A 17110-nucleotide genomic window follows, 5' to 3' on the forward strand; every position below is an offset into this window, starting at 1 on the left:
GGCTTTGTGAAAGATAGGCGCCGGAAATGGAGACCAGGGTTTTAAAGGCCTACATTTCTGGTGCCCACCTTTTGCTTGAATCACGGCTACAGAGGCGCTTTACGATGCCCGACGCCACTTCCAGTGTTAGCCATGCCTACAATGGCCTTAGGCGTCATAAAGCACCTCTGTAGCCATGATGGAGCTACATTTTTTTTAATGATTTTAATGCTGTTTAAGTGGCTCTTTTCCACTTAATTTAGGTGCCTAACTTAAGGTGCCATTTACAAAATATGGGCCAAAAAGCATGGTAAGCTATTACTCTGTAAAGGTTGTTTTGTGTAGAGCAGCCTTTACAGAATTCTAGCTTAGTGCACATCATTTCAGTGCCTTTCTTTGGGTGCCAATTACAGATCTAGCCCTAAATGGGCTTCTTTTATATTGTAATCTACTCCTTTTACATTTTTTTTTTTGTCACATTTTATACATTTTATGCCATCAAACTCAGGACCTGCAGATAATGCCATGCTGTGGAAATCGTACTCTGTAGCAGGTCCAAAAACTGCTTCTGAGCTTCAGTCTGCATGGTTCTGGATGAAAAACCTAGCCCAAGGCCATGATGAACAAAACTCCCAGGTACTCCAATCCAATCCTTGTTTTTATATAACGATTCATCCCTTACAAAAAGGGCTCGACTCGGTTAACAAGATTTCCTAAATTCAGCTAGAAAATGAGATGATTCTATTCCAAAATTATCTTGGAACAGAAGAATCAACCAGAGATTTTTGAAATAGATATGTTTTTAACATTTTTGGAAAAGTTGTTAAATGAGAAAGTAACCTGATCTCCAAAGGAAGCTCATTCCACATTTTTGCAGATAGAAAAGTAAAAGATTTGCAAAAATTGGATATAGTTTTAATGCTCCAGGTGCTGGGTCATTTCCAGCCGACTCTTCTTGAAGTTGACTATCCATCCTAGATCCTGGAGGAGATGGATCACTCTCAAAATTGCCCGTTCTCCTTCCTCTCTGGACAGGGCTCTGATTAGCCAATCATCCAAATATGGGTACACTTGAATCCCTGTCTTGCATAGGTGTGCTGTTACTACAACCATGACCTTGGTAAAGGTGTAAGGTGCCATCGCTAGGTCAAAGGGGAGCACAGAGAAATGGAAATGCTGCTCCAGCACATGAAACTGCAAGTATCTCCTGTGGGCCAGTAAAATGGGAATGTGGAGATAGTCTTCCATCAAATCGAGGGAGGCAAGAAATTCCCCTGGTGCCACTACCACTATAACTGACCAAACTGTCTCCATGCAGAAGTATGGCACATTCAGTGCAGCTTTGACCGACTTGAGGTCCAGAACGGGCCTCAAGCCATCTGAGCCTTTCTTTAGCATGATGAAGTATATAGAGTATTTGTCTGAGCCCGATTCTTCACCCATGACTGGCTCTATGGTACGAAGATCCAGAAGCCTTTGCACCATTGCATGGACTCTGAGGGCTCTCTCCAGCCAGTTGGCTGGAGAATCTACAAAAAGGTCTAGAAGGGAGGCAGAGAACTCAAATTTGTAACCTCAAATAACTTCTAGGACCCAACGGACTGCACCAATCAGAACCCAGACTGACCAATAGGTCAACAGCCTGCTCCCTATCTTGGGGGGGGGGGCTTGGCCCTTGTCCTGGCATCACTGGAAGCTGAAGAGAGGAGACAACCAGAGGCTTGCTGTCTCCTGCCCCCACTGAACATCTGCTGTGATCCCTGAAAGACCTCTGCATCGCTTAGCCTCACACATAAAGACAGAATCTTTGAGAGCTTCACAAATTCCCATGTCCTGGACACTGAGCTGCCTGGGATCTACTGTTTAGCAAGGCCTTAGGGCAACAGTCTGTAACTCTGGCTATCAGATCATCTAGACCTTAGCCAAATAGCAACTGCCCATGAAAGGAAAGCCTGCTCAGTATGACTTTAGAGGCTGAATCTCCTGCCCACTGTCTGATCCAGAGCAGCCACTAGGTGGAGATCGCATATGTTGACACCTTGCTTATGACTCTGATGTTATACAGAGCATCCGCTATATAATTCACCCCATTAAGGAGCATTTGGGGGTCTTTGTCTTCCTCTGAGGCTGGGACTCATGATAGTTAAGGCTGCTGCCTTAAACCCTAGGGCCAAAGCTTCAGATTGTCTCTTGAAGACCACATCCACTTTACGGTCTTGAGTATCCTTTAACATCACACCTCCTTCACTAGGCAAGGAAGTTCATTTGGTGATCTGCACCACCAGTGAATCCACCTTTGGCTGAACTGTTGCTAGAAATACGGAGCCATGAGGTAAAGCTTGGACATAGTCTTCATCACTTGCAGGGACCCTTCTGGTGATTCCCAGTGGTCCATGACCAGCTTTGTGATGTTCAGTCCAGAGCCACTATTGCTTCATGACCACTGTTCTCATGCAGAAAACCAGACTCTGCCAGAGAAACTGCATCCTAAGGCAATAATGGCATGGCATTGGACTTTCCATCCTCCCTGTCTATGTCAGACTGAACATCCTGGTCCAGCTCTGTTGCCTCATCTGGTTGGAGCACCTCACGCCTCGAAGGGGGAGAGGACCATTCAGCCAGTCCACTATTAAGCCCGGTCAAGCTAGGACAGAGCCAAACAGCCTGCGCTCTACCTACTGATAAATCAGGAATGCAAGCAGCTATACAGGAGACGGCCTCTGAGCTCCAAAAAAAATACAAAAGCAGACTGGCTAGCTAGGTGTTCCTGAGGGCTGAGCCTGCTAGCAGCACACTTCTGCAGTGTGAGTCTGCGTCTTTTCCCAGGCAAGTGGGAACCTCTAGGCACCAAACCTCCAATCGAATACTAAGAAAAAAATACCCCAAAATAATAAAACCGCAGAGCAGAACAGAAACACTTCTGAACAACTTCCTTGCAGAAAAAAACTGAGGGGACAGGAGCAGCCTCCTGGCTAGGAGGCAGAGTTCAAAGATGATTGACAGCATTCTGCAGGCAACCAAAACTACAGAATGCAGATCTCTCCACTCCCTCAAATTACAGACCTATCGCAGGTATCCACGTACTTACCCAGCTCCTGGAAACCCATGTAAGCAATTTGCAATCTATGTTGAACAATATTTCAGCCTACATCCTTCACAATTCAGATTCCGACCACAGCACAGCATCAAACTCCTCCTTCTATCTGACCACAAAAATCAAAGCAGCTCTTCTCCAATTTGACATCTCCGCAGCCTTCAACTCAGTAGATCACCACCTCTCCTAACAAAACTCTCAGAAATAGGAATCACAAGTACCACAATAAATTGGTTTAAAAATTTCCTTATAAAGAGAGAATACCTCATCAGAAAAGACAAAGTCTTCTCCGACAGCTAGAAGGCCTTCTGTGGAGTACCCCAAGGCTCTCCCTACTCCCCGTTTCTTTTCAATCTATTTGTGAACTCCCTCATCAACATCAAATTCAACAACAACAACTGCATATTGCCATATGCAGATTTCATCCTCCTCCTCCTCCTCATTCCAAAAACTAGCAACCAACCAGATATAATCCAAAAAATATCCAACAGCATAGACAATTTACAAACATGGGCTACAGTCAACATATTAAATGTGTCTAAAAGTAAAATTATCTGGTTCCACACTCCACTACAAACAGCTCCAACAAGCATCAACCTTCCATCAGAAACCACCTTCCAGGTAGAAAAATCCTCCAAAGTTCTGGGAGTAATACTAGCCTCCACACTGTCCCTTGAAATACAAATTTCCAACCTCTGGAAGAAAACCGTCTTCACTATGAGCCAGCTAAGACTCATCAGACCCTACTTCGCAACTCCAGCTACACGAACATCAACACCACACTAGCCTGCAGAACTGCAGTTCATGCAAAACACAGCAATACAATTCATTCAAGCTGAAGAAACATGATTCAATCACCACCTATCGCAAACAACTACACTGGCTACCTGTCCTAGCCCAAGCAAATTTCAAAATCTCCTGCACAATGTTCCACATACTCAACAGAAGGTCTGCCGCGCCACTTATTCACCCTGGCATGGCCCTCTTCGTGCAGAAATCTCGACTCCAGCTGAACTTCCCCCTCAACAAAAAACCTCAAGTACAATGCATATGTAACACCACGTTCACATATATTGGTACAAAAGTATGGAACAATCTCCCACCAACCATGAGAACTGAACCGAGCTACTTGGCGTTTCGAAGGAAGCTAAAGACCAACCTTTTCGTCTCCATATACTCTAATGACAAGTATCTATCAGACACAACCAGGTACCCCCATCTCTTTGGTAGCAATACTATGCAACTTACTAGCTCAAGTCTATTAACTATCTCTGCATTCCTCAAACTATCAAACAATTCTATCTCTTTATGAACTGTATCTTTTGCTACCTTTTTATTTTTATTTTTCAATGTATCAATTTATATTCCCATAATCTCAAACTGTAAGTCGCCTTGAATCTGTTTGGACATAGTGTGACTCAAAAATCCCAGATCAGATTAGATTAGAATTTACAAGTTCAGAGGCATAATACTAGCATTCAGGACTACTGGACACATTGCACTAGAACAGAAAATGTTAGTAAAAGTAGGGTTAATGGTTTACATTTTTCTACTCCACCTGATTCTAAAATAGGTTGAAGTGGTTTACAAACAAGAAAAATTAAAAGTCAGAAAAGGAACACAATCAATTTAAAAGAAAAGATAATGAAAACTATGCACAAAACTGTTATTCAGATCAGATCGTATAACAAGAACATTTTTTTAAACAATAATAATATACTAAATGAATTTTCAAAACAACTGCTCCTTATAATTGGTTAATTTTCTTCACATTGCAAACATGCCTGGAAAGGATTTGGTTTTAAAGTATTTTAAAAGGGCTGTTCATGTTTTCTAAAACTTATGCTGCCCTAAACCAAGGCCTAAGCTTTATCACAAAAGGCCTTGGTCTTCACTCCCCATTCTCAAAGACCACCAATGGGTCAGATTTGCATACAATGAAAATAGTAGGCAAACAAATCTCTCTCATGTATATTCATTAGGGATACCCTGTGAAAACCTGACCCACTAGTGGCCCTTGAAGACTGAGCATGAAGACCAAAGAAAAACAAGTTACTATACTGATTTCCTTTGATAAAATGGTGACTAAGAGTATCCTTCCTGATTCCATTACATTTGCTAGACAAAGCTGCTGTTAGCACTCAATTTAGTTTATTTATGCATTGCTATACTGCCTTTAGTCCAAAGGCTTCAGGGTGGTTTAAATATAAAAAGAAAGTATATAAATATGAAAAAAGAAGAAAAAACCCCACTAATATATATAGAAACATGACGGAAGATAAAGGCCAAATGGCCCATCTAGTCTGCCCATCCGCAATAACCATTATCTCTTTCTCTCTCTGAGAGATCCCACGTGCCTATCCCAGGCCCTCTTGAATTCAGACAGTCTTTGTTTCCACCATCTCTTCCGGGAGACTGTTCCACGCATCTACCACCCTTTCTGTAAAAAAAGTATTTCCTTAGATTACTCTGGAGCCTATCACCTCTTAACATCATCCTATGCCCTCTCATTGTAGTTTCCTTTCAAATGAAAGACACCCGACTCATGCACATTTACATCACATAGATATTTAAATGTCTCTATCATATCTCCCCTCGCCTGCCTTTCCTCCAAAGTATACAGATTGAGATTGAGATGTCCCCATACGCCTTATGACGAAGATCATGCACCAGTAGCCTGGACCGACTCCATCCTTTTTGTATCTTTTTGAAGATGTGGCCTCCAGTATTGTACACAATATTCTAAATGAGGTCTCACCAGAGTCTTATACAGGGGCATCAATACAGCCTTTTTCCTCATGGTCATACCTTTTCCTATGCACCCTAGCATCCTTATAGCTTTTGCCGTCACCTTTTCAACCTGTTTGGCTACCTTAAAGTCATCGCATTGAATCACACCCAAGTTCCGCACTTCTGTCATGCACATAAGTTCTTCACCCCCAAAACTGTACTGTTCCCTCGGGTTTTTGCAGCCCAAATGCATGACCTTGCATTTCTTAGCATTAAATTTTAGCTGCCAAATTTCAGACCATTCTTCAAGCTTCGCCAGGTCTTCCTTCATGTTATTCACACCATCCTGGGTGTCTACTCTATTGCAGATTTTGGTATCATCCGCAAAGAGGCAAATCTTACCCGACAGCCCTGCAACAATATCGTTTATAAAAATGTTAAAAAGAACAGGCCCAAGAACAGAACCTTGAGGCACACCACTGGTAACATCCCTTTCCTCAAAGTGGTCTCTATTGATCACTACCCTCTGTCGCCTTCCTCGCAACCAGTTCTTGACCCAGCCCGTCACTTTGGGACCCAACCCGAGGGCACTCAGTTTATTTATTAGACGTCTGTGTGGAACACTGCCAAAGGCTTTGCTAAAATCTAAATACACCACATCTAGCGCACATCCGCTATCCAATTCTCTGGTCACCCAGTCAAATAAATTAATCAGGTTATTGAGGCCAGCAGTGTGCCTGATTTTAAGGCCAAATGGGATAGACACGTGGGATCTATTCACAGAGAAAGGTAGGGGAGGGTCATTGGGGTGGGCAGACTAGATGGGCCGTGGCCTTTATCTGCTGTCTATTTCTATGTTTCTATGATTTGTCCTATCACTAATATATATATATTTTTTTTTTTAATGTTTTGTCTCCCCGTTTTACCTAGTGTTAAAAGTTTCTGGATGTTGCTAAAACAGCTCAGTTCTACTAGAAACACTTTTGAAGTTACGTTTTGTTAGATCTAAATCTGGAGGCACATTGCTATTTAAACAACTCTGGGAATGGCTGAATACTCTGTGAGCAAAATGTATCTTTTATTTTTCTACAATGCAGGGCTTCGTCCTCACAGGGACAGAATCTGTGTCACCTCTCTCCAGGATTAGGTTTCTGTCTCTTTTCTTTTTATGCTACTTTGTATCCTCAGATACTGATACGATGAGTCAAACTGGTAGATGATGTTTAGCACTACGATCCCAGCCAGCTTGCTGGTTTAGAAAGATGTGTTCCTAGGATTAGAAAATGTTGCAATGTTTTACAGTATCAAATTACTCTCACTTCCCTGACAAGAAAAAAGTTTCTGCTGAACAAGAGGTGGATCAATTAGTCTCACCTGGTATTGACTTAACTGCTTTTCTTGAAGACTCTCAAGAGGTGATTCGGACTAGGAGGCTCGTAATCAAAACTTTGAAACATCCAAAAACCAGCCCAATTCGGCACTTGGACGTCCTAATAGCCGGGACATCCAAGTGCCGATAATCAAAACTGACTTTCTGGACATCCACGAGAATGTTTAGGCCGCTGTGCTATGTTGTAAGGTGTGTTATGGGTGGATTGGGCAGGCTTAGATCTGGACGTCCTACAGCGATAATCAAAGCTTTCCCAGGACATCCTAGATGTAACTTAGATGCCGGCAGTTAGACCTGTTTTAGTTGCCTCTAAGTGTCCCAAAGCTGGCCAAACTGACCAGATGACCACTGCAGGGATTAAGACATGATCCCTCCCTTACTCTTCCAGTGGTCACCGATCCCCTCCCACAACCCAAAGATGGGGGAAAAACCAGTACATTGAAGTGCTTGCCATCATCTGATCACGGCAGGATAATCCCCCATCAGCTGATCCGGTTTCAGGAATTCCTGCTGGCTCAGCTAATGGAGATTCCCTCTGCCACGATCAGCTGAACTGGAAGGGAGATTCCTCTCTCCCTCCCTCCCAGGCACTGATCCCCTCCAGGACACCTCCAAACTAACTAAATTTTTTTTAAAAAGAGCCGCTGAGTCCTAGACCCTCCCCCAACACCCTCCCAACATCCCTGGACACCCCCCCTTGACATCTCCAGACCCCCCTCCCCAAAATCCCCCAACATCTTTCAACATCCCTGGACCCCCTGACATCCCTCAACATTCCTGGTGTCCCCAACATCCCCCAACACCACTGTATCTTTGGATGACAAATTGGCAGGAGGGAAGCCCATCCCTCCTGCCTATAGGGCCGATACTCAGAATGAAGAGCCTTTCCCCCTCCCAATGCACCAGATTTTTTAAAACAGAGCTATAAGAAGAAACCGTATCCTATTTCATGAGAGACATCATGACCTTCCTTAACTTCTTCAAGTACACTCAAGGCTTTTCTACTGCCACAAGATTCTGCAGCCAGTACATGGCAGTGACTGATTGTCCAAGAGTTCTCATATAGTATATGCAGAAACCCAGTCACCACACCAGTCTGACTCTGTGGGGTATGTCTACTAAAAGGGCATTAATCCCAAATGCACACTTAGCATGTATGAAAACATTTCCTGCAAAATGCATTAAAGCATTTTGTGGTGTATAACCTTTTTTGAACACACTAAGCATGTGTTATTTATATTTTTGTATTTATTTTTTGGAGGGGTATGACAGGGCAGAGAATGGGAATGGACATGTTATTCAAGCTGGCACATTAATATTTACGTGCACTAACTGGTTAGCGTGTCCATAAGAACATAAGAGCAGCTATACTGGGTCAGACCAATGTCCATCTAGCCAAGAATCCTATTTCCAACAGTGGCCAATCCAGGTCACAAGTACCTGGCAGAAACCCAAATAGTAGTGACAATTCCATTCTACCAATCTCAAGGCAAAAATAGACAAACTTGGAATTTTCCTCCAGGAAATTGTACTTGTACAAACCTTTTTAAAACCCAGCTATGCTAACTGCTATTACCACATTAGCAATGATGCAGTAAATGCTCCTGTATTAATTTTTTTCAGTTTATGTGCACTAATACAAATATTAGCGTACAACCTGAAAAAGAAATACTTGAAAATAGCTTATTTCCTGGGTGTGCTGGAAATGGGCTTTGCACATGTGAAAGTCCCAAACTGGCACACACTAAGCCAGTGGTCTCAAACTCAAACCCTTTGCAGGGCCACATTTTGGATTGGTAGGTACTTGGAGGGCCTCAGAAAAAAAAAATAATTAATGTCTTATTAAAGAAATGGCAATTTTGCTTGAGATAAAACTCTATAGTTTATAAATCTTTCCTCATGAGGACGCCAAAGTAAGTGCTCCCTGGGTCAAAAAATTTTGGGACAAGCAATTTTGCTTACAATAAAGACAAGTGATGAAAATGCATCAATATCAGTCTGTTTTATTTTTTTGGAGATTCTGTAACAGATTGATTAGAATTATTTAGACCGAAGATTGAACCCTATGAGTGAAGGCCTTTGCTTTGTTTCAAGTCACTTAATCCCCCCCATTGCCCCAGGTACATTAGATAGATGGTGAGCCCGCTGGGACAGACAGGGAAAAATGCTTTGAGTACCTGAATAAATTCATGTAAACCATTCTGAGTTCCCCTGGGAGAATGGTATAGAAAAGTGAATAAATAAATTAAAAAAAAATAGACACTCAACCAACTCAAAATCTATTCCATCCTACCACTGCTCTGCCCAGGATGGCATTCTCAGACTTTGCCTACTCTGCTCTCCCCACTTCTTTTAAATAACCAATAAAGTCTGAGGTAGGGGGGGGGGAATACCCATTACTTTAGTGGATCTTAACTCCCAGAAAGAGCATAGAGACTGGAAAAGCAAAGACTAAAAGATCAATGTATCATTAAGATAATGTCAAAACTACGTTTTAAAGCACAATGAACTCATCTACTCTATTCCTAAATCATTGAATAGCCAGATCCTGCAGCCTAGGCTACAGAGCAACTTCACAAGCCAAACCAGAAATAGTATGAAAAGAACATGGAAAGGAAAGAGTTAATATAAAATACAAACACTGCATCTTACTTCCTGTTTCATCAGCATCACCACCTGGGTTCCTTGCTCTGGCATGTCACCAGCATAGCACACTAACTTGACAACCAACCCAATATCCACACTACTACCACAACTACAGTCATCCCATCACACTCCTAACACACAATCCAACACACAGCAATACTATTGCTATATCCTAGGATATGATACAATGATTGTGTGTTTTGTTGTTTTTTTGTTTTGTTTTGTTTTCAAGTTCAATAAATTTTTATTGAGTATTTTGAAAAATACAAGGAGCAATTCAAATACATAAGAATAAGATAACGTTTTGTATATATATATGATCTATAAATATAAAATTAATTATAAAGGACCATAGTATTAAGAAAAGCTCAGAGTAATGGAGTTGTTTGTGAAGACTGTATGAGAAAAAGATGAAAGAAGACAGAGTAAAAATAAAAAGAGAAAGGAAAGAAAGAGGAAAGGTGGAGAAAAGGAAGGGAAGACAGGAGTGTCTACAAAGCAGAGCGTACATATGAATCTAAAAATGACCAGGGTGATTTCTTGCTTTTTAAATTCATGGAGATTTGGAGTGTGATTTTACTCTCATATGCATATGATTCAAGTCTATGATACATACATAGTGAGTTCCACCAAAACGTATAATCTAATAACGAAAATGATTTCCAATTTTTCAGAATGTGCATGAGAGCAGTCACAATCATGGTATCAATGAGTTTAGGAGGACATTTTGATTGCGCGAAGCAGGGATGTTGAGATCGAAGGATTATAATGTCCATAGAAATTTCTTCTGAGCAATTAGTGATAGATTGTATGGTATTCCAAATTTGGGTCCAAAAAGAGCGGACTAAAGTACAATGAAAAAACATATGATCAAGAGTTCCCTCCTCTTTCAAGCAGTTCCAGCAAATAGAGTCAAGTTTTAAGTTGGCTTTCCACATGCGAAATGGGGTCCATATTGCATTCCACATAATAAAGAACATTGATTGTGAAACTCTAGAAGATAGAAGTGGGCGGTTTGTTGAAGACCAAAAGAGTTCCCAATCAATGTCAGATAGCGGAATGGTGAGTATATTATCCCAGTGTTTCATAGATTGATATGAAAAAGTGAATAAATGATCTCTCAGAATATTATAGAAAAAAGATATAGCTTTTCCTTTTGATAGAGACCATAAAGACCAATGGTAGATAGTGTTTTTGGAAAACATGAAGTCATACCGTATATGCACAGAAGACAGCACTTCAATAAGTGAGATCCACTGTGAATAGGCAGAGGAAGGCAACAGGTATGTGGAGCAGAGTATATCAAAAGGAATTGACGTAGTGAGAGTAGACAATTGATGAGCAAACCATATACCTGCTCGCTGCCACCGTTTCCATGAAAGGGATTTGCCATGGTTTTGGATTTTGGGATTATTCCAAAGAGACATGAGTGGGCTTACACTAATTGAGATCTCAGCTATATTATCTAAATGATGGAGAGCAAGCTGCGTTGAATTCAACAGAGAATACTTTCTCAAATGTCTAGGTATTGATATCGTTAGTAAGCAGGAGATGTGTAGAGGTTTGCATAGAAAACACTCCATTTCAAACCAAGTAGGAAGGTCTTGAGAAAAGGAGTCATTAACCCAGTAGGCTCCATATTTAGCTAATGAAGCAATATAATAATGATAGAAATCCGGGAAGTTAAGACCACCGTTAATTTTAGAGGCCTTCAGCTTGGCTAGAGCAATTTGAGGTTTTTTCTTGTTCCATATAAATTCAGATAGCTTCCTATTTAGCCAATGGAAAAATGATTTCTGGCATAAAAGAGGAAGCATAGAGAGAATGTAATTAATTTGAGGTGCTAGGGTCATTTTGATGGATGCTATTCTACCCCACCAAGACAAATAAAGTGGAGACCACCGAGATGTAGTATTAAGAATTAAATTTTTGATTTTAGATATATTAAGATCTTGAGCGAGGACCGGATCCTTGTGTATTAAAATCCCCAAGTATTTCACAGCTTCATTAGATCATGTGAATGGAAAGTTAGCCAAATCTGATTGAAGAATGTTATTATTCAGAGGAAAGATTTCTGATTTCTCCCAATTGACAGAAATGACTGTGTGTTTGATCTTTAAATTCTATCCAGTATTCACATTCAGTAATCAGGCAGGTTAATACCTATGATGCATGAAAGATTTTGCATGTAAAATCTATTACTCAGATCATTTATGCCCGTGGAATTCACTTCTGGGCCTCAAGAGTTTTCAGGATGCTTCTAATTAATATACAAAAAAAGAGATCTGCATTGTTACTACCTCCAAAGCTAACTCATACATATTAATTAGGAGTATCCTTAAAACTTAACTTGCGGTCATCAAGGATAGTCAGGGCCGTATTCTCTAAACAACGCCATTAGCGGCGGCCACTAGAAAAGCGGTGCCAATCACATATCAATCAAGCAACGGCGCCCTTTAGAGAATCATGGCCCTGACGAAAGTAGGTCTCAGAAATGAAGGCCAGGGTTTTACAGGCCTACATTCCTGGCACTTACTTTTGAGAAGAATCACATCCATAGAGGCACCTACGTCCATTTCTGGTGTAAACCACGCCTACTTTAGATGTACTCTATGGACGGGAGTTGGACCCTGTCATTTGTAGGCACTTGCAAGCACCTACATTTTCAAAATTAGATTTTAATTGGTTTTAAACAATGCGGTTAAGTCCCCCACCATCTATCACTGCTACCTAACTTATGGCGCACTATAGAGAATTTGGGCCTCAGTGAAAACCACTAACTTATGTTCTGTACAATATTTATTATGCTCTGTATAATGCTTATTGTAATGTTTAGCTATCCTACATTCTGTTCCTGCTTAATCATTGAAGGTCCTCACCGTCTTGGAATCCAGCTCATGTCTGGATTGGGCCAGAACTTTGTCCACACCAGCTTGGTCCATGAATGTGATGAATCCAAACCCCCTGATATCCAGTTCCAATTGAGAGGAGGAGAAGGAGATAAAATCCAAAGAAAGAACTTAGGTTAAAACTAGAAACAAAGCGTCACCAAGGCTCTGAACTGATGCTAAAGGAGAAGCTTAGTGGTTAGGGCAGCAAGGCTAAGAGCCAGGGAACTCCTATTGGCATGCTTTGTGACCCTGACAAATCAATTCAACCTCCATTTCTTCAACTACTACTTGGATTGTAAGCTCTCTGGGGCAGGGCAACAGCTATAGTATCTGAATCATAACTCACCCTGAAAGTGAATTTGGAAATCCAAGTAATTAAATCTAAACTCCATATCCTCTGCCTTACCTAGATCTTTTGGTGAGTGGATCCCGCATCACCAGGCACTCCTTCACTTCTCCAAACTGACTGAAGTATTCCCGGAGACCCTCTGCAGCAGGAAACAATCCCTAAGTATTGACTCAAACATACCAAACTTAAACTTCAATGTCTACTAACTAAAGTGAACAATTCTTTTTTCAGCATATATTTACTAATCAACGATATACACATGACAGATAATATTCAGCAAGTGTCAATCAGCTTTTTTTTTTTTTTTTTAATGCTGACCACTATGGGCAGAATTAGACCCCAATATTCAATGCTGGGCTATGTCCAGGCACTGACATTGGATATCAGAGGGTATATGCTGCTGGCATGTGCTAGTTGATAGAACAAGATAAATATGTGGGCCCCACATAAGGGGAAATAGATGCTCTCACTCATTTAAAGTCCCCCCTACCTCTCCCCCCCCCCAAGACATGGCCCCCTTCCCCCTGGTCTACCTTTTCTAGCCCTGGTGATCTAGAGCAGTGGTTCCCAACTCTGTCCTGGAGGACCACCAGGCCAATCGGGTTTTCAGGCTAGCTCTAATGAATTTGCATGAGAGAGATTTGCATATAATGGAAATGACAGGCATGCAAATCTACTACATGCATATTCATTAAGGCTAGCCTGAAAACCCAATTGGCCTGGTGGTCCTCCAGGACAGGGTTGGGAACCACTGATCTAGAGTGTTTTTAAGGAAGGAGCCCATCACAGCTCTAGCCTCAAAATGGCTGCTATAAACTCTAGCAGCAGCCTTACAATACTTGCTAATACTACTTCCCTTTCTGCTAGAGGTGGATAGGACATCACGAGGCTGGGACTGCAACAGGCAGGAACAAGTAGGCATCACTCCTGCCCTTATGACCCCCTAGAACACCAGGGCTAAAAAGGTTAGGCTTATAGAGCTTGCAGGGGATAGGAGCCTGGTTGGGGGCTTGGTGCTTATGAGGGGAGAGGTGAACCAGGATTGTGGGGGAGAGAGCAGACACTGGGGAATCCCTCAGGCCTCTACCTGGGAGATAACTGGGCACTGGCCTATATTTAGACCAGTGTCCATTTAGCTCTACAGATAAAATTAGGAAATCCTTTTTGCTGTCCTAACTTTATTTGCTTATTTAAGTGGTTAGCAGTCTGAATATGGCTCCGCCCATGGACTGCCCCCCCCTCCACACACACACATTGTGCTGTCGTTAGTGCTGATATTCAGTGACACTGTCCAGTTAAGTGCCCCTGAATATCAGCAGATGGCCCACACAAGCTATTTAACTGGTCAGGAGCCACTGCTGCCCAGTTAAATCATGTTTCATTCTGCTCCATGTATACAAGCCCACATCTTGGAAGACTGGTGTGAATTATTACGAGGAAAATAACAAATGAAGCAAACAAGGGGAAGAGACCTCTCCCCCAACTAATGTACCCCTAAAAATGGTATAACTTAATATCTTATCCAATTTACTTAACCAAGGAAAAACAATTCATTATCACCAGGGAGTGCTCTGTATAATTTTTGTAATGAATAGGATTGATAGAGGTATAGCTCTGCCCCTGAACAAAAGCCAATACTCATTAATACATCTGTATGAACTTTCCCACAACTCCTTGTAAGAGCACTGCCAAACTAATGAACCAGCCATGCCCCAACCATCCTTCTCTTCTCAAACATATACCTGCAACAAAGCAACTTTTAGGACCAGAAACCCAATTAAAGAGACAAGGGAGTAGGTGTTTAGAAGACAAAATGGAGATGGAATCCCTCCACAACACAGAAAGGATGTGAAAAGGAGTACCCAAGAGTCAATTTATCTCTTCCACTAAGATTTTTAAATATATATATGTGAAAAGAACAGGAACTCTAAGGAGGCAGAGATAAAAGGGACTACCAAATCATAAAGACAGAAAATCCCCTATGCAGTAAATTATTTGTGTAATTAAAAAACTTCACAACATACTCCAAAGTGTCCTTGGGAGCCCAGTCCAGTTTGTTATTAGTGGAAAAACTTAAAGGATCAAAAGGAGTATGGCATCCTGTGGCCTCCATGGACTGCAAAGTCCTGCCCTATGCCTCACAGGATCTAAGCAAGTCCAAGCAAGCACCTCATCCACCAGAACTCCAGAGGGCAAAAGTGGCATCCCAGACAGTCCCACAGGGCCTCCCCCCCCCCTCCCACATTATCTTAAGAAGCACAATAAAGTTCCAGGAAGACTCCCGGGGTCCCACAGCATCTTTGGGAGTCCTACAAGATGATACAGGGTCTTCCACATGAGCTGGAAAAAAAACCCAAAAGTAATTTTCCAGCCGGAAGCATCTGTGACAAATTCATTCACTTTACTATCCCAAAAGAACATTAGTTACATATCTCCTCTATCCCTCTCCCCACTAATAACTCCCTAAATACATCAGCTTTCCAGTTCCCTCTCTAAAAAACATGCTCAACTAATCCCACCTCCAAAAAAAAAAATCCTTCTCCATCAATTGTATTCACAGCACACATGAGCTCACGCCATAAATCAGCACTTTACTTCCCAAAACAGCTTTGCACTTCTTGAGCCCCCATCCCCCCAAAGCATGTCTCTGCTCTATGCACGCCTCTGCCTCTAGCCGGGTACTCACCCTGGGTGGTTTGCCAGCTCAGTCCTCCGATGAACATTTTGCTGTCCGACAGAAAAGTAAAAGGAATTAAAGTGAGCAGGAGAAACAGAGAAAGGAGCAAGCCAGCAGGGACGAAAAGAGTGCAGGGCAGGAGACAAAGCGTGTCTCGAGAGCATGGGGGAGGGGGGCTTTTCCTAGACGTCCACAGCAGTATATAGGGAATCTCTCCTCCTCGGGGGTACTGTGGGAATGTGTGCAGCAAGGGGCCACATTCGTTTACATCTAGCAATGCACACTCTTTCGCTGTAAGGTGTATAGAAGCTTTCTCCCTTGGGATATGATGGAAGTGGGGGGGGGGGGGGGAGAGGAGAGAGAGAGAACTTTGCAAGGATGTGTGATCCGGGGTCTCTCACTTGATGTGGGGAGTCTGACCCTAGTGAACTAGAGGAGTAAGGATGCAAGGACGAGGTTTCTGTAGGGGATGGGGGTGGGGGGCCGGAATCCACTTGTCTGTGCATCTCTGTCTCGGAAGGAGCTGCGGGCGCCGAGCGGCCATGCCTGCAGCCCGGCTGTGCGTCCGCTTACCAGGGATCGTGCGCCGAGTCCGGGGATAAGAGTCCGGCCTGAGGCGCCTCTGTCTCCATTCGAACTCTGCTGTGGCTCGGCGGCGCTCACAGGGCGAAGTGAGGAGGAGGAGGAGGAGGAGGAGGCAAAGCGGCGAGGATCCCTGCCCACTCCTCCTGTCCCATCCAACTCCCCTCCCACCGTCCCGACCCCTCTCCCCCACCCCCACAGGGACCGGTCCCATCGTCCCAGCCCTCTCCACTCCCCTTGGGGGCCGCTCCAATTCTCTCCCGCCCTCTTCCCGCCTTCACAGGATTGACCCCTCCGACCCTTTCATCATTCCCATAGGAGCCGGTCCCAATCTCCCCCCACCTCCACAGAAGTTGTTTCCTCCAACACTCCTCAGACCTATACCCACAGGAGCCAGACCCAAGATCTGGCATCGTCTCCACCTCAGAAGCAAGTTCCATCCTCCTCCACCCCACCCCCACAGGGATTGACTCCTGCAGTGCCCTCTGCCCACCTCCGACTGGAGCAACTCCTATCCTCTCATACTCTCCCCAACCACAGTGTTCAGTTCTCCCCTGACCCTCTCCTGAGCCTGTCCCCACCCACACAGGGCTTGTCAACTCCCCTCCCATTCCTCCATAGGGGTCCAGTTCCATCTTCCCTCACACCACAAGGAATGTTCCCTCTAATGCCCCTCTGTACCACTTCCCAATGGGAAAAGTCCCTTCCTCTAATACTTTCCTTCCCTTCTAATACAGTCCCACCTTCTGACCCTTCCCTGACCTTTATCCCC

General features: G+C 43.1%; 1 protein-coding gene across 2 annotated transcripts in view; it reads right to left on the reverse strand.

Annotated features, from left to right (window-relative positions):
• MSI1 (musashi RNA binding protein 1) overlaps window positions 1-16424 on the reverse strand; it is a 99308-nt gene extending 82884 nt beyond the window's left edge. For both annotated transcript variants that reach the window (XM_033956165.1, XM_033956164.1), the window contains exons 1-4: window positions 16330-16424; window positions 15766-15806; window positions 13137-13218; window positions 12719-12803 (exon numbers count right to left, since the gene is read on the reverse strand). In XM_033956165.1, the coding sequence (XP_033812056.1) occupies window positions 12719-12803; window positions 13137-13218; window positions 15766-15806; window positions 16330-16388 (267 nt within the window). In that variant the 5' untranslated portion in view covers window positions 16389-16424. The remainder of the gene's footprint in view (window positions 1-12718; window positions 12804-13136; window positions 13219-15765; window positions 15807-16329) is intronic.
• Window positions 16425-17110: the final 686 nt, after the last annotated feature.

Source organism: Geotrypetes seraphini, chromosome 8, assembly GCF_902459505.1.
Source record: "Geotrypetes seraphini chromosome 8, aGeoSer1.1, whole genome shotgun sequence".
Taxonomy (NCBI): Eukaryota; Metazoa; Chordata; class Amphibia; order Gymnophiona; family Dermophiidae; genus Geotrypetes; species Geotrypetes seraphini.